This window comes from Melopsittacus undulatus, chromosome 1 (genome assembly GCF_012275295.1).
Source record: "Melopsittacus undulatus isolate bMelUnd1 chromosome 1, bMelUnd1.mat.Z, whole genome shotgun sequence".
Classification (NCBI taxonomy): Eukaryota; Metazoa; Chordata; class Aves; order Psittaciformes; family Psittaculidae; genus Melopsittacus; species Melopsittacus undulatus.
The window spans coordinates 127973066-127998175 of NC_047527.1; the positions used below are offsets into that span (position 1 = coordinate 127973066).

The 25110-nt window shown below is 40.7% G+C and overlaps 1 protein-coding gene across 1 annotated transcript; it reads right to left on the bottom strand.

The window, feature by feature from the left end:
• Positions 1-2328: 2328 nt before the first annotated feature.
• Positions 2329-7881, bottom strand: AGR2 (anterior gradient 2, protein disulphide isomerase family member). The gene is made up of 8 exons (XM_005152871.2): positions 7841-7881; positions 6047-6184; positions 5766-5829; positions 5632-5684; positions 4657-4730; positions 4233-4296; positions 3270-3353; positions 2329-2651 (listed from the first exon to the last, which is right to left on the bottom strand). Exons 2-8 carry the CDS (start codon positions 6174-6176, stop codon positions 2602-2604), a joined length of 519 nt encoding a protein of 172 aa, XP_005152928.2. The 5' UTR covers positions 6177-6184; positions 7841-7881; the 3' UTR covers positions 2329-2601.
• Positions 7882-25110: the final 17229 nt, after the last annotated feature.

Sequence of the window (25110 nt, forward strand, 5' to 3'; positions counted from 1 at the left end):
ATCTCAGCTTGGCTTCATGCCTCTGTAAACCTAAGTAACTTAGAGGAGTAGATGAAAAGAGCAGGATTAAGCGGACCATTTATATATCAAGGATCGTTAAAATTTGGCTAAGACAAATAGCCAAAGCATAGCCTTGAGTGCAAAAAAAAATTAATTTCAATTTCAAAACTTAAATTTCTTGATACCTGCAGCTGAACTAGCTTGTGTGTTTGCATCTATAGCATGTAGACTGCTAAACTGCTGTAGGTTATGCCTTATATCTATTTGTATTATCCAGAGCATCTGTACATCTGCTACAGAAAATGCTACTTCAGTAGTGTTACAAGAACAGACTCATAAAACATAATGGCACAACTAGCTTTTGTTTTATGTCAGACACATGGCTCCACACATTGAGTTTTGTGGATAAAGATGATTCTGATAACCAGTTCCTCCAGCAGCCCCTTATGCTGTCCCTCTGTGAAGTGGCGTAACCACATTTTTTGCCCTTTGTGGCTGATGGTCCGTTCTAGAGAATATTTGTGCCCCACTGCATCTTTTTTTCCTCTGTCTTTTGGCAGCTGCAATAGGACATCTTACTGAACTGCTGAAGGAATACTGAATTGCATGTCTGGACCATTTCCAGGCACCACTTGATATTTTCTGGTTGGTAAGGGTTCACATGGCTTGCCAAAGCCATATTAGCAGGTGCCTTGCTTCTAATTTTGCTGAGCAATTCTGCTGAGCTGAAACCCTTGCTTTTCTTGCCTGTCCTACCATCCCTAGTGTCTTCCTCCCTAGTGGTTTTCATTATGGCTGGTAGTGGTGATGATGGCTGACCAGCAAAAAGCTGAGAAGATAGTGGCCAGTTTTTCTCACTAGAGCTGCTACTGATTTCTTAGGTATTTGAAATTAGGAAGTCTCCTTTTGGCTTGAGTCTTAAGGTGGTGTGTACTCCTGTGGTATTAAGATGCAGTGTTTCTTTTAGTTCTGACTTCTCTTATCCCTTTTGGGCTTGTAAATAGCAATGACAAGCCATAATGCAGTCATGAAACCAACCATGTACTCACTACAGTATCACTTCTATTAATCGTGCCAAGGCTTTACTGAAATCTGATGTGAGCAGACATCTTTTGTGAGAAGTGGTTTTTATCTTTTTTTAAAAAATAATCTTTGACTAGCTAAGGTGATCCTTGGATCATTTCAGAATGCAGCCAGCTTAAAAAAAGAAACAAAAACGCCTTATGTGTAAACAGTCCAATCCTCTAGTCTCAAGTATTTTTCTGTAAAAGGTTTGCACTTGTTATCTAACTGTAAGGAAAGGGCTGATACTGAGAGCTCGGCATAGCTTGGTGCTGCAAGAAAATAAATGGAGACAAGGTAGGCTGAGCAATACAGATCTTAAATAGCTGCTGAAATGAGATTAAAAAAAGCTGCTTTCCTCTGCTGGGTTTGGCTGGGTAGAGTTAATTTTCTACATAGTAGCTGTTGTGATACTGTGCTCTGGATTTCTGACCAAATTGGTGGTGTTAACACAGATGTTTTCTGTGTTAACAGCAGGAAGAGCTTCTTTACTGTAAGAGTGACAGAGCACTGGAACAGGTTGCCCAGGGGGGTTGTGGAGTCTCCTACATTGTAGATATTCAAGGCCCACCTGGACAAGTTCCTGTGTGATGTACTCTAGGTTACCCTGTTCTTGCAGGGGGGTTGGACTAGATGATCTTTCGAGGTCCCTTCCAACCCTTGGGATTCTGTGATTGCTGCTGTTTACACAGAGTCGAGGCCTTTTCTGCACACACCTCCCCACCAGTGAGTAAGCTGGGGATACAGAAGCTAGGAGGGGATACAGCCCAGAACAGCTGACCCCAACTGACCAAAGGATATCCCGTACCATACAGTGTCATTGTTCAGCATATAAAGCTGGGTAAAGGAGAAAGAAGGAGGAGGGATGTTTGAAATGATGGCATTTGTCTTCCCAAGTCATTACATGTAATGGAGCCCTGCTCTCCTGAAGATGGCTGAACACCTGCCTGACCATGGGAGGTGGTGAATGAATTCCTTTTTCTGCTTTGGTTGTACACACAGGTTTTGCTTTACCTGTTAAACTGCCTTTATCTCAGCCCATGATTTTCTCACTTATACCCTTGCAGTTCTCTTACCCTATCCCACCATGAGGGGAGTGAGTAGTGGCTGTGTGGGTTGGAGCTGCTAGCCCACAACAGCAGTTACCACTTCCAAAGTCCTTAGATGTGAAAAGGCAAGCTGTGGTCTTATGTAACACAGTAGTTTTATTCTTTCTAGTAGTAGTAAATGATAACAAGTCAAGAAAACCCAAAACACAGCGAAGTCTTGTATGTAAACACTTGAAACAGTTTTATTTTTTAAAAAATCATTTGTACAGCTGTATCATACAGTGTTCTGTACACCTTAAATTGAAAGCCTCCAGCTTTTAAAAATGCCACCCAGTACAAAAGTGCTAATGTAAAACTGTAGTGTTTATGCATATAAACCAGCTCTACACATCGCTAAATATCACTCCAAATAGTCTCTTCACCAGTGTCAATGAGTGGAGAAGAGGTGGAAGATCAGGCTGCATGGTGCTGAAGGGCTTCCTTCTTCCCCTTACAGTTCAGTCTTCAGGAGCTTCAGTGCTTTCTGCATATTTGAATACACTAGAAATTAAATATTCATAGATGTTATTTTTGTTGCAACTTCCTCTGCCAGCAACTACAAATACTGTAGAGAAATGTCACTGTTAACCAAAGCTTTTGATCACATGCATATTGCTATACAGATTCTGATGCACTGTGCTCTTCCAAGCATTTTGTGAATGTCATCTGTTTAATTTTAACGGTGAGAATATACATCTGTTAATGCAAATACACAGGCGTTTGCAGGGCTGAGGTGGGAGCTGTGCAGCAGTGAGGGAGGGCTGTAGCTAACAGCTATTCCCTGTTCCCAGAAGGTTTCCTGGCCTGGCAAGTCTTCTGTGCCAGGGTTCTCACTGTTGCTTACAGTGAGCGCTGCTGAATTATGCAAGTTCCGACTGACGTATGCTTGCTTTCAAAACAGATGGATGTTTAAGGCTCTGGGGCTCTGCCATCATTCTCTTCACCTCACTGAGTTTAAGTCTAGCACCCTGTTTAATTTTAATCCTAGTTAGCTGTCATTCAGCAAGTGCTGATTGCGAGAGTCTGTGATGCCTGGTGTTATTCCATGTCGCATGAAAAGTGTGACTGCTTTCAGCACATCTCGGAGTGTTTCAGAATATGTCAGAATACACTACTTACACAATGAAATGTCAGAGGGCTCATATGCATAAAGACGGTTTGAGTATCTCCCAGTAATATCTGCTCTCACAGTCAGGGAAGGATCTGGAAAATAAGGATGAGAGAGGCTGCAGAGGACAAACTAGCTTCCAAGCAGAAGATAAACCTTTCTGTGCTTCTGCTTGCTTCCTAAACATTTCTGCAGGACCCATCTGCTTCCACTAGCAACCAAGAGGTCATTCTACAAAGTCACTGACACTTCTGTTTTAAATGTTTGCAGGTTGATTAAGAAGGGAATAGATTCAATTCTGATCAAGTTGTCAGCATGGCACCCTGTGCTACTGCATAGAACCTGGAGTAAATGCAAACTGAGGCTGCTTTCAGGCTACAAATGTTACTAAAAAAGAAATAATTAAGGAAGAGATAATGTGACGGTTGCTTTGGTCTGTTGAAAAGGGGCATCATGACCTAGGTTTATAAAGGTACGTGTTAATGATGTATGTGTGCAGTATGGGAGGCTGCAGACCTGTTCTGGAGGAGGTTGTACTTGGATGCATGCATGGCCTCTAACATGCTTTGGGGAGTTCTGTGCATGTTAGGGGAGCTTAGAACTGAGTACTGAGCTTTGAAAATCAGCCCCTGAAGCACTGCTGTTCCTGCAGTGTCCAAGGTTGTGTTGCAAACCACAACCCGGCAGGTTTACAGTATTTCTAGATACAGGAGGGTGAGCAAGGCTGAGCCGGTGCCCATTCTATAGCATCATGTCATTTCGATGGAAGGAATTACGTCCATGGAATCCCTGAGGGAGGAATGTTGGAACTGTGAAGCTAATGACCCAGCTGTGTTGCTTTGAAGTCTCATGCAACAAAACCAACCAGAAAATTCATATTTCCCATGGAATAAATTAATAAGACTGTGGGTTTGAGATGGATGGCACAGCAGGGGCTTTGACCTCAGATAAACTTTGATGCTTGAGGTACTCACCTATGAACAAAATCCGAGGGACATACTGGCCATCAGGTGAAAGATTCTTGTCTGTGGTTTCATACTTGAGGAAAACAGGGAGAAGGTTCCCAGTCAAGGAGGGCATAAATACTTTTTTCCTTCATTGTACTTTGTCTTATGAAATACACCCCAAATAATTTTGCAGTTTAAGACATTCACTGTCTGAATGCAGTCTTTTAACAGCTGGAGTTGCAAACTGGTAACAACAGCTCATGTTATTAGGAAACTTTAAATTACCTCATATTTTTAGTTTATGATAGCTACAGGTGAAAGAGATTTGCTACTAAATCTGTTATGCTTCAGCAATGGCCATTTTCCTAGCCATTAAACCGACTAATTATAGCTATAATTAAAATTAGAACTTTATTGCATTCACTTACTGCAGTGTAACTGGGAAACTTACCACAAGGTTCAGGAGAATGAATTTTTCAGCCAGTTTCTGTATATCTTTATGTTCAGCAAAGACCTTCTTGAGGGCTAGAATGGAAACAAATGGGAATAAAAATGAAAAATATGCCCCTGAGATCTATTCTCTTTGAAAAAGAAATTCAAACAAACTGATAGAATCAAAGTGAGAATTCCTAGTTTACAATTACAGCAAAACATTCCACTGGAAGATGATCAACTCATTCACATTCTGTGATAAAGAGTAATTATAATGGTACAAAATGTCTCTTTTTCCTTCAGATAGTGCAGCTCACTCCTAAATTTGTCTGCTTAAGTTTGAATTTGAGCATTTGACCCTCTAAGTGCTATTCTACTATTGCAATTTCTGGCTCCAGTTCTGAAGGCGCTACCAATACAGTGTGTAGGACTGGAGCCTGAAATGCTTGAAAGGATTTTAATTCCTTCTGCATCTATGGCAAAGGTCTTGCCTTGTGGATCAGCTTGCTGGAAGAAGGGCCCTCAGGTAAATTCAGAAACACTGGGAAAAGAGCAGTCCCAGTTACCAGAAATCACACAAGAACTCAGTGTCCAGCCTAGTATGGTTTAGCTCCTGGCCAGATTCAGTTTCAGTCATCAGTAATCTTGAGACCTGAATATGTCCTTTCCAATACGTTTGTTTTTGCTACTGGTCTTGTTACTGGTTTTGGCTGATTGTGGCACCAACCAAAACCACATTTGTCACAGGTCAAAACCTGCTGATTTCTGCTTGTTTCTGTATCCATTCTGTATCACATAACACTGAATTACCATTCTTATTTTACTTCTGGACATCAGAAAAATACCTGTGTGGGACAGTGTCTTGAAGAACACTCTAAGTTAGTATTTCACTAAGCCACCAGAATGCTGGCTGCTGATATTTTTTTAAGCAGCATTTATCCAGAAACCAAAAACCTGATGATTTTATTATTCTTTTTCTGTGCAAAGGGATTACCTTGGCTGTGTGGGCAGTCATCCAGGTGGTGGATAATCATCAGGGGTTTGTTGCTGGAAAAAAAGAGTCCTCATTAGGATGGGGAGGTGGAAGGGAGTTCAGGGGGATGTGGGGTGTGGAGTGGGGCACAGTACCCGTGCTTGGCACGGAAGAGGGCTTCCTCATAAGTCTGTGTCCAGATGAGCTGGTCTCCCCAGCCTGCAGGGAAAGAAAAAACATCATGTTTTAAGCAGGGCCACAGATTCAAAATGAATAAAGGGGGAAGGGGTACTAGGAAATACTAGAAAATGTATTTGCAGAATGAGTGGTAAGAAAGCTAATGTAGTGAAACAGCAGAGAAGTCAAAACTTTAGCAAATTGCACCTCTTTTGTGTGTGCATGTGTGTGGTTTTTTGTTTGTTTCTTTTATTTTTACCTCTGGAGAGTGTCTGAGGCAGTTTTGGTTTAGCAGTAGTCTCCTTTGTTTCCTTCTTGCCCGCATCCTTTGCCAGAGCACAGGAAATGGCAATGAGCAGCAGGAACATGGACACATAACTCTTCTCCATGGTTGCTCCTGGGAACAGAAGAGAGAAAAGTGATGTGGCCATGCCTCCCAGGCTGGTGCTTGCTTTGAGGCACACAGCAGATAAGGACTTTAGGGCAGCAGCAGCAGATCAAGTCACAGGTATGCAGCTGGGTGAGTCAGGGCTGAAACAAAGTGCTCCAGGCAGGGGCCTGGGCTTGTGGGAACAGCAAGGAAGTATACTTAGCAAATTACCAGGAAGGACCTGCCTGCTTTCTCCTACCCTGTTCATGCCCTTGGGCTCTGCTCCTTTGAAGATGCACATGTATGTGTTAGTTTTTCTTTCTTCTTTTTACACATAATGAATTTGCATAGTAAAACAACTGAGCTTTGGCAATTCCAAAAGTAATTGCAGGTGTTAATAAGTGCCCAGTTCTACCCCCATCTCCCAGTGTTAACAGTAATTTAGCAGCAGGTGCTGAAAAATTAGCTTGTCCCAGCTCTTATTCCATTTTGCAGTGGGAGCAGCTCAAATGGGAAGTCAGAATGTCAAGTTAGCCTGTACAATGAGCCGTTAGCATAGGCACAGCTTAATGCTGTTCAAATTTCCGACTTTGTCTTTCCCCTTAAAAGCATGATCTAATCCTTAAAACCAATAGAATCTATAATGGGGGGGGGGGGGGGGGGGGGGAGGGGGGGGTGTCTGTGTGGAACAGTGAAGCACTGAAATGGAGTTTGTTGGTGTGAGCAGCACCAAGCAGAGAGCTTTTCCTGAGCCAAACTCTGGGCCATGGAGATGAGACATGTCAGCTGGGAAGCTCCTCAGTGTTTCAGCTGGGATGCTTCTCTGATGGGGGAAAATACTTCAGCAACATGACCCTATATTTTCTCATTAGATTCATCCTAGACTCTAGGACACCAGTGTAATAGGTACAGCAAGAAAAGCTATGATATTCCTGAAGCCATACAGAGCACTCAAACGATTTATACAAACTACAACAGGCTGACAATTTTTAAAATTCAGACAATGAAAATTAAACTCTAGGGAAACAGCATTTTCCTGGGTAGGAACTGCAGGAGGAGTCATAAAATGAGTTTCCATCACAGGTACAGCACTCTTTGCTACTGGGATGGCCAGTAGACCTCAAACATCCACAGTCATTGTTTTAAGGTCATGAAATACGACTATTACAGGAGACTGGCTTTCTGCCCTAGGCGAAGTCTCCTTGCCAAGGAAGCAAATTGCATAAAATTAAATTAAACCCAGTGGATTTTTGGGGTTGCCTCAAGAGTTGCTTTGGCCAGAGGTGTAGAGTGGAAATAATGCTTCTTTAAAAGAAAAGAGAAAGAACTTATGGAACAACCAGGAAATAGAAGACCAGGGAAATTTTATGCTGTTGCTGATCCAGAAAGCAGAAAGCAAAGACAGAGGAACATTAGACCTGCTCTTTAAAACTTTCCTTCTAGAAGGTTATGTGCATTTTCGCTAAGTTTTCTGCTTTCCCCCATAAAACCCTCCTCTCCTGGTTCTTTTAACCTGCAAAGCTGGAATCTCTCTGCACAGTTGTTTTTCATAGCAAGCTGTGCTGAACTGTGCCTACTTTGCTGCAGTTCCTTTCTTTCTATGGGTTGGCCACCCAGTCCCAGGTAACCCAAGCTCACAGCTCCCCATGTACTTTCTAAAGCAGTAAGCGTGCTCCACCTTACCTTGTTTACTCTCCCAGATGCTTGCCCGTGTGAGAAGGTGATTCCGGTTACAGTGTGAATGCTGCCGATCCTACTGCCTATTTATGCACCTTCACACACCCAACTCCACCCACAGGTGTTGGATTTGAATACTACTTACAAAGAACTAAACTTTCAACTTTTTTTTCCCTACCAAAGCATTCAGGGTTAATTTTGTAATTAAATAACATCACATTTTCTTGTCAGATGTTGCATCTGGAGCCCAGAGATGTTTCTATAGACTTTTGGGACATATATTGAGAGGTGCTTTTCAAAGACTGGCAAAGATCCAAGTCCAGGTAAGCTTAAATCAAGACTCCTGATTTGCCTGAAGACTGATTTGTCTTTTCTTGATTGGTTGAAAAACCGATTCAGGCCATTGTTCTTTTGGTCCTTTGAAAAAGTTAAATTGATGACCCAGAGCTTTAGATTTTAATTAGATAATTAACTATACACATTCTATAGATATGTGTGTATATGTGCACTTCTAACAGCACATAGGAAAATTGTAGTAAAGCCTAAAAGTTTACAAAGATCACCACAAAAAGCCATGTGCTCAGAAGCTGTAACAATGAACTGTGTAAGCGGAGGTCTAAATAAATATTTAATTAAAATTCTATGCTTATATGCTTAGTTCTATAGGCATTTATTTTTAACTACAACATGAAAATCAACCATTTTAGGTTTCAGATACAGTGCAATGCTCAGGAAAACAAGACCTTTTTAGGTGGCTGGCAGGCCATCCCTCCTGTTGAACTGACTGCAGATGGCACTTCCTCAGAGGTCAGTGCGATTCTGTCCTCTGCTATATATGTTGAAACTACAGTATGTTCTCCTTGGTGCATGCCTCATATATTTCAGTGAGATTAAAATCACATGTTCATGGGCAGCAGACACTTAACATTACTCAGTTGGGTAGATGAAATCCATCAGATATGGATTTTCCTGTTTGAAATTCACAGTGCTCTCTGATGGCTGCTAACAGCACCCATTTTTTATGTATATCCTGAAGAGAATGTGGTTCTTTGGATCATGCTTTGTTGTTTTGTTTGGTTTATTTTTTTTTAATCTTTCATAAATAATAATTGGGAAAGTGCAGAAGCAAGATGGTGAACTGAAGCGAAAGAAAAATATTGCTGTTCCTCACAAATGTACAGTAGTACTGTGCTTTGCTTAGATGCTTTACATGTTAGAAGGGTGAAACCAAAGCTACCAGGGAGGTCAGTAATTTTAATTCTGATTTTTGTTTTTTTTTATGATAAATGTATGTTTTCCTGATATAGAAATTAAATGATAAAGTTTGCATGTGAATTTCTGCTCCTCCTCCCACACATCTCCCTGAAGATTCAGAGATGTATTTTGTTAGCTTCTATATCGTGTCTTGTCGTGGTTTAAACCAAGTCCCCCAACTCCTGGAGACTTAGGAAGGAGAATCCAAGGAATGTAGTCCCCACGGATTGAGATAAGAACGGTTTAATTGCTAAGGCATAACACAATGATAATAATACAGCCAATAACAAGCGAAAAGAATACAACACCCCACCAGCCACTGACCCATAAGTCACTCCACCCTGCCTGGCCGAGCACCGCGTGCTCCCTCCTCCATTTTCCTCCAGAGCTCCACCCCTTCAGCTTTCTCTTTCCCCGTATGCATCCTGGGCATCACGTGCTATGGTATGGAATACCTCATTGCCTAGCCTGGGTCAGGTGTCCTGTCTCTCCTTCCTCCCGGCCTCCCCTCCTCCACCTGGCTGGAAAAAACCTTGAACAAAAACACCCTCAAAACATGCTCAAACCATGACATGTCTCCAAATCACATCAATGTGGATTTTCTTCTAAAACATATTCCAAAAAAGTTTCCAAGATCTGCATTTAGACATGGGAGCACTCTCTTTGGACAATCAGATTACAGCCTGTAAATGTAGGAGTTGAACATTAGGTACCCATTTCTCAAATCATGGTCTCAGCTCAGGCAATTCATAGCTGTAATTTAATGTGCTTTTGCTGACTGTCTTCTCACGTCACACCTAGTAGCATTTGGTTGTTTTAAAGCCTGTAGCAGAATCTAAATGTTGTCAGGATCAGGCCTTTTCTTAGCAAACACAAGCTGAGCATTTAAGTCCTACATATGCTGAAAACCTTGACACTCCTTGGTGTAACAAGAGCGTGGTAGTTTCCTTACCATTGGGAAAAAAAGCTATTAAACAGTTCAAGAGTAAGTATACTTACTATTGGTGTTCAAATGACTTACTGATTTTAAAATATGTCATTTAGAAATGCCTTCCAGAAATCCTAGTACTTCACAGCTCAAACCAGTGTATAATGTAAGAACTAGTTACATGATAAATCCCCACCTTTATCTGAAGCTATGTAAAGGATGCACCACACTTTTTATGCCAGCCTGTCAATTTACATCAAGTGGTGACAATTTGTATTGTAAACATGCACAGGCAAGTGGAAAAGAATGCTTTTAGAGGTCTCAAAATCCTGATGGGTTGGTGTTTTGCTTTGAAAGCAGTGATCAAAGAATCAGAATGTCATATTTTAAATCCTAACCATCTCTTCTGCTATCCAATTTGAAAAATTTTGCCATAAACTGCAAGTACTGCAAGTTAATTGAGTCATTCATTCGACAAAAAAAAGAGGAAAGTGTTGGGCTGACATGTTTTGGGAAATCACATCTTTCAAGACAAATCATCAGATTTTCCTGAGCTCCAGTTACCAGCTTTAAGTGTTCAGCAGCAGAAATAAGCTGAACTTTTGACTTTCCAGCTTTGCATTGAAATATGGCTTTGTACTGAAAATAGAGTAGACAGGAGAATGTTTGAACCATGATCCTCCAGCTCTCAGGGGAATGTAAGATATCAAGTCCTTCCTAGTCTGTTCCTTAGCAGTGCTTTCCACTTGCATGAATTAGCAAACATTTCCTAATTTTTCCAGTGTGAGAAAAATCACTTTCTTGCCTAACAGGTGAACAACTAAGCTGGGAAGTGGGGTATCTGGGGTCTGGTACCTGCTCCAGCATAAATGACTGTTATACAAAAAGAAACAATCTTCACAGGAGTGACTGTCATACCCCAATCCAGAAAGCACCTACCCATAATCCTCAAGACAAGGACTTCAATTATTTGGGGGGGTGAGTGAAATAGAATGGGACCTGCATCTGACATAGGTGTCAGAGGTGTCCTAAATTTGGGTTGGAATTCTTTCCAGAAAAATTATCAGTCAAATTTCATCCAAGCAGATTTCAGGTGATAAAAAATTATTACGCAATTCATGTGGTTAAAGCATTGATGAAAGAAGTTTGACCAGTTCTCAAACTAACGCATTCTACTTTCAACCACCATGTCTTACAACATACTACTACTTTAGCAGCACTGGGAGTTTGGTGACTCCCAGATATGGCTGTCTCCAGCTTTTACTTGGAGTATTTCTAGTATGGGAATGACTATACATTTTATTCATTACTTTTATTCCTCTAAGGTCAAATTTTCCTATTTATTCTGAGCAGCAGATCACAAGACTTGAAAGCACATGTTTGTGATTAAATTAGGAGAAATGGCTAAATCCTAAATGGTTTGTGTTACAAGGAAAAACAAAGCACTTCAGAAAATTACTTCAAAACACCTGTAACATCATTCCCCTGATACTGTGCCGATTTCATAGAATCACAGCATGGTTGGGGTTGGAAGGGATGTTAAAGATCAACTAATTCCAACTCGTCTGCCATGACACCTTCCACTAGACCAGCTTACTCGAAGACACATCTAACCTGGCTTTTTAAATCAGGATTTCAATTACAGTGTAATTTTTTTCTACCCACATACACAACACAGACATTTCTGTGTAACACAATGAACCCTCAGATTAAAGAAATTAAAATCAAAAGAAAAACCCAATTACTAATTTTGTAAACATACTAAATGTTAATGGTAAATGGGGTCTACCAGATCTTTATAGCAAAAGACCTTCTGTGACTGTCCTATTTTGTTCCAAGTTCTCCTGGGGCAATTCCTGCAGGAGTTAGTCACTGAGACAGAGAAAATAGCCCTGATAAACAGCCAGAAGCTAACTCAGAGGCTGGGTCTGCTCTCAGGACCGAAGCAAGGAGCCGTGGGAAAGGCTGAGCTCCCCTCTTAATTAACAAGGCACAAGGATAGTTTGGAGATATGTTCAACCACTACATTGAGTTCACTGGGTTTGAGCTGACAGGGAAGTCCCTGTAAGTAGCTGTATTTGAATTACTGAGTTTCCTATAGGAAACAATTCAGCACAAAGCTATGTGGGAATAGGCTAAGGTAAGTGCATCTCCTGACAACAAGAGAAAGCAAAGGTGCAGGTTAAATGGAAATACATCTAAAGCATGAGCCAAGGTGCAGGTGGGGGATTAGTTTCAAGGATATATTTTAGACAAAATCCAATTTTTTTAAAAAGCTTATGAGTGGGAGCCTACGTGCTCCTGACCTCTTCACATCACCAGACAGCAAACATGACATGAAGATTCAAACTTTCTTGAGCTAATTCTTGGAAACGTGAGAGTGAAGTTGTCCTTTCGTTTCTCTGGGTAACATGTACCAGTGCTACACTATCCTCTGCATGAAGATGATTTTCCTGGTGCCTACTGTCATCCTCCCAGACTACAGCTCCTGGAGAAGTTTGAATACTTCATCTTTGTAGCACCTGTTCAAGTAGTTTCAGACTGCTATTGCATAGTCCCTTATCCTCCTTTTCAAGAGATTGGACAAGCCCAGCCAGCATCTTGAATTTTAGTAGAGAAGGTCAGTTATGGCAATAGACAGAATGTAGAATACTGCACTTGGGGGTAAGGGGAAATAGAAAACTCCCCCCCATAAAGGGGTAGTTCCTAATGTTGAATGTGCTTCTGAAGGCTTCTCACTGCCATTCTTGTCTGCAAATATTGACATAATATGCTTCCTTTTGTTATGCAGTATCTTAATGACATATTGTAGACCACTTCTTTCTCTTCTCATTGCACAAAGTCATTGTATTGCAGAATGCCTCAAACTTCACTTTTTCCTTAGTGTTTGGGTTTAGGTTGACTGTGTTCTATGCTATGGCGATATTCTGGATCCTAAAATAATATTTTATTTGCCGATATAACAGAAATGTTAGGGACAGAAACCTTTAAAAGGTCTTTACCAAGATCCCTGTAGAGTTACAAATCCTTACATAGTCTCAAGACAGAATTCTTCCTCTTTTTGCATTCTATGATTGTGTGAATATAAAGTTTTGCTGAATTTTCATCAAAACCCCACTTCATTCAAAAATAGCCCATCTCACAGGGATGAGAATCTTTCTTCTTTTTTGCACAATAACATTTTACTGCTAATAATCTCTTAGCACATGTTATCAGTAAACTAATTTCTTGCAAAGAATGTGTTTGTGCAGGAAGTTGTCACGGGAGCAGCATTAATGATGGTGGCTTCTCAGAGATCATCTGTCTTGAAATAACTGAGCTGTTTTCTAAGTCAGGAAACATATCACAACAATTTGTCATAGCATGAGAGAAGATACACTTTCCCATAGCTTCCCTGCAGAAAAAGTATGGGCTAAGTAAGAGAGAGTGATATGGACTGCCAGGCTCAAAGGGTTGTGACTGGCAACGCACGGGTTGGATGCCAGTCACTAGTGGTATACCCCAGGGGCCATAATAGGGCCAGTATTATTTAACATCTTCATCAGTGGATGGAAAGAGTGCACCCTCAACAAGTCTGCAGGTAATACAAAGCTGTGAGAAGTGGTTCAAGGCAAGGTTGGACAGAGCCTTTGGTGGCATGGTTTTGTGTGTGGTGTTCCTGCCCATGGCAGGGGGGTTGGAACTAGATGATCTTAAGGTCCTTTCCAACCCTAACTGTTCTATGATTCTATGATATCATGCAGAGGTACCTTGACAGGTTGGAGAAATGAACCACATGAACTTCAACAAAGGGTGATACAAAGTTGTGCACCTGGGGAGGCACCAAGACATGCTGGAGTTCCTGGTGGACAACAATTTGGACATTAGCCAGTAGCATGTCATTACGGCAAAGGCAACCAACAGCCTCTAGTGCTACATTAGGCAAAACATCATCAGCAGGACAAAGTGAGGCCACATCTGGAGTTCTGGATCCAGTTCTAGGCTCCCCAGTACAGGAGAGAGAGGGACATACTGGAACAAGTCCAGCAAAGGGCTTCAAAGATGGTGAAGTGACAGAGCATCTGTCATTCAAGAAGAGGCTGAGAGAGCTGGGACTGTTCAGCCTGCAGAAGAGATGCTTCAGGGGGATCTCATCAATGGGTATAAATATCTGATGCAGGGGAAGTAAAGAAGACAAAGCCAGACTCCTCTGACATCATGTGGCAGGATGAGAGGCAATGGGCCCAAGCTGAAATTCAGGAAATTCCATGCAAATGAAAGATAAAACTTTTTTTTGGTAATGTGAAGATAACTGAAGACTAGAACAAACTGTCCATAAAAGTTGTGGAATCTCCATCCTTGGACATGTTTAAAACACAACTGGATACAACCATAAGCAACCTGCAGTAGGTAACCCTTCTTTAACAAAGGGTCTTGGACTACACAGTCTCCACAGATGCCTTCTAAATCCAACAATTCTGTTATTTTGTGATTCTACATATGTAGCATTTATGAAAGAAGGTTAAATAGTTCAAAGGCGAGGTTATAATTGAACCCAGATGTATCCCACTCCAAGCTACAACTGACTGTTACTATAGCTAAGTTAATGGAAAGATGTCATACTGAGGTCACAGATTAGGGTGCTTTTGCTGAAGCAGTAATGAATGGTTACTAACTTTGACCCAAGAGGTGCTCATGTTTCACCACTGTGTGGTCATGCACATTGACCATACAGTTGTAATACTCCTGTCAGAATAGTTAGCTGGCTCTTTAAGCCAGTTAAGGCAACGTGTACTTAAAGTCTTATTTAAATGTTATGGGTTGGAAATGGTAAGCACACTCCTGCAGGTGGTGACACTAAATAAGCAGTATCAGTCACAGGGAGCTGATAGGAGAATGGGTGTTCCCACTCTCCTGCTGGCCCAGTTCCAGCCATCATGATGACAATAACATGGCTCTAACTTTGCTTCAAATTCTCAGTGCATCTTAAAACCACCTTTTCTGTAGCTGGCATAAGTAACACTATCCCGAGTCTTGTGAAATACTTTGTTGATAGTGGTCCAAGGACTGTGATAAGTTTCAGCTATGCTTAACATAGAGACATGGAAGCTGGGACAGAGCACCCAGCTCTCATTTCCCCTTCCCCTCATGAGGTCATTCCAGCAGCTGAGAATGGCTGAAATAGAAGTGAGCTTAAGCAATGTGGCCTTTTTTCATTGGGCTGGTTCCTGTATCTAGTTGTATCATTTAGAAATTCCCTGGGAGTCAGGGAATTCCCACATAGTCAAGTCACAAGTAGCATAATCTCTGTATGCCAGTAAAACTGTGTGGAAAAGGTGGAGATTGGAGTGTGATCTGAAAGGAGGCCACTGAAAACTTCATGAAGTCATGAATATGTAAAATAGAGTGGTCTGTTAGGAGCTATTTCTGCTTTTAAGCTGTCTGAATGGAGAAGATGGAACAAGGTGTCATTGCTCATTTTCTGTTGAAAGACCTGTAGCTATCCTCCCTTGGCTAAGTTTTCGGAGTTCAACGCGTTAAGTCATTAGAAACACCAGCATGTTGGGGCATCAGTTCCTGTACTCCTATTTTATACTATGCAGCTGCTGGAGGTGCAGAGCAAACAGGCAGCTGGTGGAGTGCTGCCTGTGACCGACAGCCTGCTGCATTCTGCACATGTTGCTGGGCAGAAATAACCTGGGGCCAGTTGGTGATACCCATCTGCTTTCCTGCTTTCTAGCGCAGATGGGGGTATATAAAACAGCAACAGGCAGAATGGGGGAAATGACTGTGTTTGCTTGATCAGTGTGAAGCTCTGGTGTCTGCTACTTTGGTGTATTGACTAGCAGTGCTGACATCCAAGTTGCTAATCCAATACACAGTCCTGCTCCCTCCCCTGACTGTAGGTTTTGAATGTCAAATATCTTGCTAAAGAGCTGAGTGAACTGAAGATAAAGAATAGCAGTCAGGTAGATGATGTCAGTTGCCTAGACAAAAATAGATAATCTATCCATACGCTTCAGTAATATGCAGCTATGTGGGTGCCACATGCCAGCAGACCATAGGCATAGAAGCCTGTAAGTATTACTATTATTTTAATTAAAGGTTTATATGATAGATGTTATTTTAACCTGTTTCATATGATCTTTCATACGATCAAATAATGACCTGTAAATAGCTGTCAGGTTCTACTGTCTGTTCTAGCTCCCTATATTTTCTATTTTAAAATCCTAAAAAGAATTGGCAGAGATGTCACCTAAAAGCTAAAAATGATTTGTGGCATGAGGTGAGCTCTGTGTGGACACTTGGATGTTACATATGTTGTACCTGTGTATGTGTGAAGCAGTTCTCTATGTTTAGGAGCCAGGATCTCTGGCATGATATCCTATAAAATCTTTATGTTCTTTTTTCAGAAGAAAATGACAGTCTATCAGATGGGAATCCAGTTAAGGGTGCCTTCATTGTTTTGGGAGATGTTCATTATACCCAGGTTTCTTGTCTCTCTTGACCAATAAGATTGTCACACCTGTATTTCCTAGTAAACTTCCTGGTTGATGTGTGCAATATATCAGCATCTACTTTGCTTGACTTTGTCTCTCATGTAGATATTATACAGAACCAGTCCCACTTTCTGCTCTGACTGTCTTGGCTCAGCCCATAAAACAAATAACATTCTCATAACTGGTTAATTAAAGTAGAGTCATCAAAAAGCCTAAGATTTGATGTAGGCAGTAGTAGGCTGCATCTTGAACTATGAGACCTTCCTTCTGGTGATTGACATTGCTATGTCAATGAAACTTAAGCATGAGTGCACTATAATATTAGGAATTTTCCAATTGTCTTTCTGAAGCAGTCAGATAGGTTTTGAAATAAACCCACCTCATTTCTTCTGTTAAATACAGGAAATGTAGGAATACAAAACTTCTGATGCAAGCAGCTTTACCTTTTAACTGTTTCAGTTCCAGACTGTAAGGATTTCTGGGAGCTGTCATATTGTTTGAATCTATTCGGACGAGTGTGGACTTCTAGCACCTGTGCTGTGAAAATGTGTTGTGCTGCACACTCAGTGAGGTGCTCTGGGGAAGCCAGTGGGACCATTTGTTGTATGTGAATTTGGCTACCAGAGCTTGTGTCTGACTTAACAGTCTTTTTGGTTCCTTCTGACTTTGGAAATGAGGGGAAAAAAAAGAGTTTAATTTAGCTTTTTTTTTTTTTCCAGGTAACTGGCACGTACTTTGGAAAACTAAAGATATTCAAAGCTGTTAATGTTAAAAGATTAAAGGTGTTCATTTAAGATGTAAAGAAATGTTAAATTTACGGAAGTGTGGGGAAAATGAAAATGGTGTTTTATGCTTACAGATAATTTCAATTGTAGAGAAAAATTATTTTTATCATGAGGTTTTCTTCTTGTCACTATCATTATTCTTTACAAGAGCAATGACTCCTTTTGCTCTGCAGCATGTGAATCCATTAGCCAGAACCCCCCCCGGGAAGTTGGAGTTTTGCCTTTTGCCTTCATGAGGGCACATCATATTGCCAAGCTTCTTTCCTGTTGCTTGTTTGGTGAGCAAACAAACCTTCTGTGACTTCATTCCATGATCTGGCTCAGTACTGTGCAGGGAGCTGTAAGCTTCCAGATTCTCTATGCAGTCTTCCTCTTAAATCATTCTTGATTCAATTTCTAACTTTTTCTAACTTAATTCAATTTCTAATTTTAGGTTAAAGCCAAATTGTTGTTTACCACTTGTCAAAAGATCGTTTTTGTAAAGGCATGCTACTGTGATGGTCTGTTAGGGGTCTTGAGCCTAAAAATGACTCAATTTCTGCAGGTCAGCCTGTGTCGGAATCTCAGACAACACCCCTCACTTTTTCTGGCTGCAACATGTGGCACTATAAATTAAATCAATTCTTGCTGCAAACTGGTTTATATAGAAAACTTGCTTGATGAAATGCTTTGGTTCAAGTGGAAGATACATTGTGGCAGGAGCTGAATTCTTTAAGCCTTCCAGCCAGTTGCATGGCAATGCTGCTCTCTAGTTCTCTTTGTTTCACTGAATTCTGCCTGGTGATTGAGTCTCACTTGCGATGACTTGCAGAGCTGGTGAGCAGGAATCTAATAGCAGCGGCCCTGGGTGTTGGCTTTCTGCTCTGTGGCACCATAGCAATTTGGGAGTGACTTTGTTTAATTAATAATCAAAAATACTTTACTTGCTGCTTTTAGTTTTATTAGGGAAGGGGAGAGAAAATACATCTGTGGCTTAGCACAGTAATGAGGTTTAAGTATTGTGGTGGACAAACAGCAAAGACATTTTTCTATCCATGAAGGATGATACCCTTTTTGTGCATTTTATGCAGGGTGTTATTGCATAATGAACATACCGGAGAGGGCATCCTAATGCAGGAATGCTGTTCTCAGTGGGCAAACCTGAGATGGCTGAAAGTTAATGGTGGGTTTAGTGTGCTGGTTAAACAATAGCTTGCAGCTAAGTAGTACAAATTGTTTTACTGCAATTTTACTAACAGGAAGTGAACTGGATATAAAACTAAATGCAAATAAAAGCTCCATTCTACAGTTTTGGGGGTTTTGTTGTACCATTCTCCATTTTTAAGATTGCATTATTCTCCAGTTCATGCTACATCAATGATAAAGATATTAGTGGAAGATCCTGGAGCATTTCATTCCCCATTAGCTGCAGGAGACAGTGTTGATATTTTGGAAAATTAATGCATATTTGGAGTCTGTAATAGCAGCATTAGTTCTTTGGTTTAGTGCATGTACCACCCATCCCATGGCCTATTCCTAACTTCTGCACCATGTACAACTTCAAAATAACAATGGAGTCAAATTCAGGGCACTTTGATTCATTTATTTTTCAATTCATGCAGACCTTTGCAGATAGGTCAAAACTGTGACGCAGGAAACCTTTTTTGGAAAGGCAGACTGGAGATCCAGACAGTTATTTGCTGTCAACAAAACACCTTTAAAAAAAACCTATTTGTAAAAATAATCCCAGTGAAGCTTTACACTGCTTACTTACTCTGCAGAGCTCCAGTCTGAAGCATAACAGCTTTACAGCTCTACCACGAAAGTGTTTCGGGAAATGCTATGGTTTTTGTGCCTAATATTTGCGTGTCTGATCAAAGAATAAGATTTTTGTTGTGTCAAATTGTCATTTTGAAAAAAATCTGTTTGGGAATGAAAAGTAAGACTTTCAAATTTTCTCATGCAAAAGAAATAACAATTATTTAGAAACAGAAATTATTTAGATTCACTTCCCAAAATGAAATTGTGTTGCAGAGAATGGCTTGTGCTGCCTCTTGTGCTGCCTCTTACTGGAGATCCAGTAAGAACTGGCAGTGTGAAGAATTCTATAAGTGAAAGCATGGATCAGTTACACAGAAAGGCAAAAGTCAGTGTTTTAGAAGGGATTTAAGTGGGTGGACAGTCTGGTGGGAGATTGGTTAGGTGAAAGAAAATGGTGGAGAAAAAAATGTAGCATGACAGGTGAAATGTGTAGTTCTTCATAGGAGTCTTCCACTCTTGGTAGAAAATTTTCTAGAGGAGTTTTTCCTTGTGGAATAAAGTGGAGAATTTGTGTGCTCCTTCATGTGCAGTGACGCTTTTGAAAATATTAAGGCAAAAAAGTCAAAGTTCTGAAATTGTGATTTATTCAACCTGCAACTCCAGGATAAAACATTGCTGAAATGTGAGGAAGTTTGGACTCAGCACTTGGGTCCACAATCCAGTCTTGCATGTGGTGCCTACCATCACTGAATTTACTCAGGACTCTCTATTCAGTCACCTTTCTGTTCTTGATTATTAGAAACACCTGGTTAAATATGGGTTAGATGCTTAGCACTGCATGATGACTGCAGCTTTTATCTTTCTGGAGAAATTTGTTTTGGATATGGACCTGAGTCATTCTAAAGTTCTCGTTGGGCATCTCAGTATGACATCTACAGCTTGGGTCAATTTTTTTTCTTTAAAGAATCTCTACCACCTATGCCTCCAAAAAAAAAAAAAAGCCAACAATTGTAAACTTATAAAATTATTCCAATGGATAAACTCAGTTCTGAAACTTGTACTATTACAATAACAAAAAGAGAATTAGTATAAATGGAGATGTGAGAGCACAGAGTGCTCAGCTGATGTCATGTCTGCCAGAGCTACTGGAGCAGAGCCATGTAGTAAATGCACACAGCAGTGCAGGAGTCAGCAAGTCACAACACAGTGACATAAATGTTTGGAAAAGCTTCTGCTTTCAAGTGGGAAACCTTTGCTTATATGATATGATACTGTGAGATATTTTAATCCCCAAAGGAATAAAACTAGGCTATGCAGGGCTGTGGTTATTTGGGAGACAGCAATGATCTTACTGTCATTTTGACAGATGGAGTGCATCACATTAATAGCGATTGGTGATCAGTTAAGTGCTTAGCTAGGTGCCTTTCTTTGCACTGTCTCTTTCTTTCAATCACTGGAGAACTCTTTCTTCTTAGGTTAGCTTTGCTGTATTTCTGAACACCTCTTCCATCACCAGGACTATATAAGGAGTTTCACTTCTGCCAGACATAGTTCTAAGGTTAAGCTACCTGAGGTATGCCCATGTATCATGCATAAATGCTCAGTTATGTCCTGGTTCTTTTCCAGTTTCTGGGGACTGGCTTTGAACTGAGGCATCAACTCAGAGTGAGAGCTCAGTCCAGACCCTGAATGATCTGGGGGCATGATGATGTGTGATTGTAACTCTTGGTTTTAAAATAATGTAAGGCAATTTTTGTTACCTGCTTCAAAATTTTTTAATTCGCTCCTTCGTTTTTCATCTTTTCCGGTTATAGAGATGTCAAGATTTAATGTTTGAAGCCCTGTCCTTGTGGCATAGAATGTGGAAATATAAACCATGCTTGTGATGGAGTGTGCATGTGTTCAGGGATCCTGAACAGGATATGCTGGTACAAACCGCCCTGGAATTTTCTCTTAGTTCCTGTTTTTATCTCACTTGCAAAGCTGAGTATAGTTTCTCCATGTAAGCTGTAGCTTGTCTTGTATTTCTACTTGGCGTAATGATTAATCTCTTTCCAATGTATATGTGTTTAAACAGAAGATGACCTAGGTCAGATGTGTCCACTGGAAATGTTGTTCTACTTGCAGCATGTTTTGCTAAGCAAAAGTAATTCTGTTGAGAATTACTGTATATAAATCACTTTCAAAATACTTTTACTGAAGGACAGAATATGTGTCAGATTGTGAATGGCTGTCTCCCTTACTTCCTTAATGTTTTCAAGAACAGTTTCAGGGATACAATATACCCATGCTATATTTACCCCTGACGGTTTCCGTTTCTCAAGCTGCTGCTAATTTAAGTTTCAAATAACTTCCTTTGGTATTAAGCAATTATTTATACGTTGGTTAGATTGAAATAATTTGTCCTAAATCACAGACCTGTCCTTAATCTGTTTACTTTCATTCCTGTTATCGTTCCTGTTTCCAATAAATGCGACTCTCTCATATCATTTAAGCCTCCTCTACCAATTTCAAATTGTTGTGTCTGTCAAATCTGCATTTTTTAAACTTTTGTCTATGTGTGACTATAGGCATGCAGACTGCAGCAAAGACAAGGGATCTTGCTGAAGCAGTGACATGGTAGGCCTCTTACTCAGTTAATATTTGGGAACAGGAAATGAGCTTCTTTCATGGCCATTTCAAATATTTGAGATCCATTAAGACCACTTCTTGCTGTTACAAAATTTAAAAGAATCACGGACTTTTCTTATTGTTTTTTTTTTTGAAGAGTGACGTCAAAACTCTATCCATCTGAGGGTCTTTTTGTCATGGTCAACAGCCAACATTTAGGACTAACAACAGTGCCACTAGTGGCACTACCTTGGATGAGAAATGCCAAAGCAGAGATAATGCCTGCCTCTCTATGGGTGAATCTGTTCCAAACCAGTAAGTCATGTCTGGGAAGGGGAACTGTCAAAATGAATGAATCTGCCCATTGAAAACGGATGTGCTGTCTTCAGTGGATGGTCAGGCCTCTCATTACAGTGCCTGGTGTGACATCCATGGTGTGGTTGGTGATAAGTGAATCATTGCCTCTCTGGTGAGGGAGAGGGCAGAGGATCAGCTCTGCCAGCCCAGGCTGAGGAGTGTTTCAGTGCTGGCTCTAATTATATTCCTGCTTCTGAGGAGCCCAGCAATGAGAAACTAAACAACTGAGCTAAGCTGATGCACTGGGGGAAGTACAGGGAGGTTTTTCACACGGTAGCCTGTTCAACAAAACCCCTAAAGCCACTATTCCACATGGAGGAATAGCTGTCATCCTGATCCTGGCTATTTGTTTTCTTCTTTCCTGGTTATTGCAGATGAATACGCTGGCTTCCCCTGCCTCCTCCCCCCCTCTCCCCCCCATCTTCTGTAATAATCTGGCCTTGATGGAGCAAAGGAAACAGCATACCCTATCAAACAGAGTGGTAGGACATGGTTCTTGAATGCTTCATCATTCCTGTCATATTGTTTGCCTACACTTTTTGCATTGTAAATGCTCAATAAGACCTTTGATCCCTAAGTTGGTCATACTAAGTTCATTGCTCAGAGTAAGGCCCTGCTGTGCATTCACTGAAGTTACTGTATCTATGGAAAAGAATTAAGGAACACAGTCTGCTTTGTGCAAACTAACCTGGGAGGATAGTTGTATTCTGGAAACCAAGCTTCAGCATCTCTGCCTGAGCCATGCCTCTGCAGAGGGGAGCGTCATTGCTGTGCAAGCTGGCTGCTGCAGCTGAACACAGCCTTGCCTTGCTGTGTTTGCCTAGCTGGGTGGATGCTAGGAGACAAAGGGAAAGTGGATAGGAGCTCAGATGCGTTTGCCTGTTGTGCGTAGGATCCTTGACGAAGCACAGGAATCGTCATGCAGTGAAAACGGAAGAAATCTGCTCTGTGTTTTCTGTGCTGAAAAGGGGGGGTTGTGACAGTCACGAACAGCAGTTCCTGGCTGTTTCCTTGCTGGATGCAGCTCAGTGCTGGAGGAGAAAGCGAAGAGTCAGGGCAGTGATACACACACTTATGGTACGAACTGCCTGTAATGTAGGAAAGGATGCTGTTATCTCCCACAAATCCTCCCTGTAGGAGTAATTGCAACCGCTCCTAACATGAATAATCTTGAGCAACCCTTTAGCAGAGACCACAATGAATAGCTGCATTGTGGAGGGTTTAGCTCCCTTCTGTTCTCACTGGTGTTTCAGAAACGAAAGATCTCAAGGTAAATGAAAGTAAATAGGAGCTGTAATATAATAAACCAGACAACGACAGTGACAAAGAAATGTTGAGCAACAATCAAAACTGTGCAGGGACCAAAAGTTTGCTGTCATGGATACATGCCCAATTCTCGGTTATTTTAATTGTGCAGCTAACTTTATAATACAGGTAAAGACAAAGAGCTGTTTTAGTGAAAAAAAAAAAACCCAAAGAAACAAATACAGATCAAAAAAACAAACCTCTACCATTTTACCTTAAAATAAACGTGTTACAGGGTTTTGTGTTTGTTTTTTTTTTATTTTCTTTCTGATTGTGAAGATTCCCTTCATGGGTCTTTCCCAGTGATAAAACAATATTCTTGTCACTTTGGAAAGAAATCAGCTGGAGGAGTGTTTCCTTATTTACACTGCTTGCTGTAGAAGCTGCCACTCTTGCCTTCTTTGATTCATTTACCAGCTCAACTATTCAAGCAGTTTTCTTTGGTCATGACTATAATAAATATTGTTCATTGTCCAGGGAAGTAGCAAGACAACAGCACAACCTGCCTACTTGAGGTAGCTGCATGGTTCTGTGATATGAGAGTGAGTGTAAGGTGTAATCACTGTTAAAGGTGAGACCAGATACCCAATCTCCTTCTCTGGCAAATCTGTGCTGGAAAGTGGCTGCTAGAAGTTATTCAAACCAACATATTTGGTGCAAAGAACTTATTCTTTCACTTCACAGGTATAGACTGCATGGAGAACACAGCCTATAAAGACACATTTTGCACTGTTGTCCTTTAAAACCTGTGACAGTTTCTCTTCCCTGTCATTCCATCTTTCATTGAGTAGGACAAGACTACAATATTTTTTTTGAGTACCTGTGAGTGTGATAACCCTCCCTCCCCATGCAGCCACTGATGTCTGACTCACGCTTCTCTCCTAGAGAAGCTTCCTTCTGAATTTTACTGTGAATCAAGTTTGGGAACATATAATTAAAGCTATGCCAAGGAATTTTTAGTCAGTATCTCATCCTTTCTTCCTCTGCTGTCTTCCAGCTTCAGTCTTTGATGCTGCTTTATTTCTTGTTTTTCTCCTTAAATCAAAGGAGGATACAGATGTGCAGACAAGGTAACAACGACCAGGAAAATTGAAATGCCTGTGCAATTTTTTGAAACAAAGTAACATATATTGCTCTCTTTATCCTTAGCATACAATGTTCTGCAGTATGTTAACTAATGGTTTAGTATTATTGGTTGCTAAATTGTCATGGCTATCTGTTGTCTCTCTTGCTGTCTTTCCTAAAGAATGATTTCAAATATAAAGATGAATTTCAGGTCCATGTGGTAATTGTGGTTTTGTCAAAATGAAAAAGCAAAAAACCAAACCCCACCAAAACCAGTTGTAGAAAGAGAATAAATATTTCAAGCTTAATTAATGTGTAGTGTGGCTACACTTATGTAAGTTACTCACACGAGTTACACTTGTAGAAGTTACCTCTTACTTACATCAGTCTGAAATTAAAAAAGAAATCATTACTTTAATTCAGTACTTCTACTCTTGCCTAGCGCTGCAATTTCAACTGTGCAAGGTGCCCTTTTTCTATTAAACAAACTAATCTTTATATGCTGTTCTATTCTGGTTGCACAAAGCCTAGCTTATCTAGGAGATGAGTTTGAAAGTTTCTGTCATCATTGCATGGCAATCACCTTGGTAACTAGGTGGATAATTAGAGAGAAGATTATAACCATCCGCACAATTTAACCACAGAAACATATTTACAAAGTGTTTGATGTTTCACACAATAACCTTGTATCCTTCTTATGGGCAATAAATTTGGTAATTAAAAATACTACCACCCGTTATAAGAGAGACAACA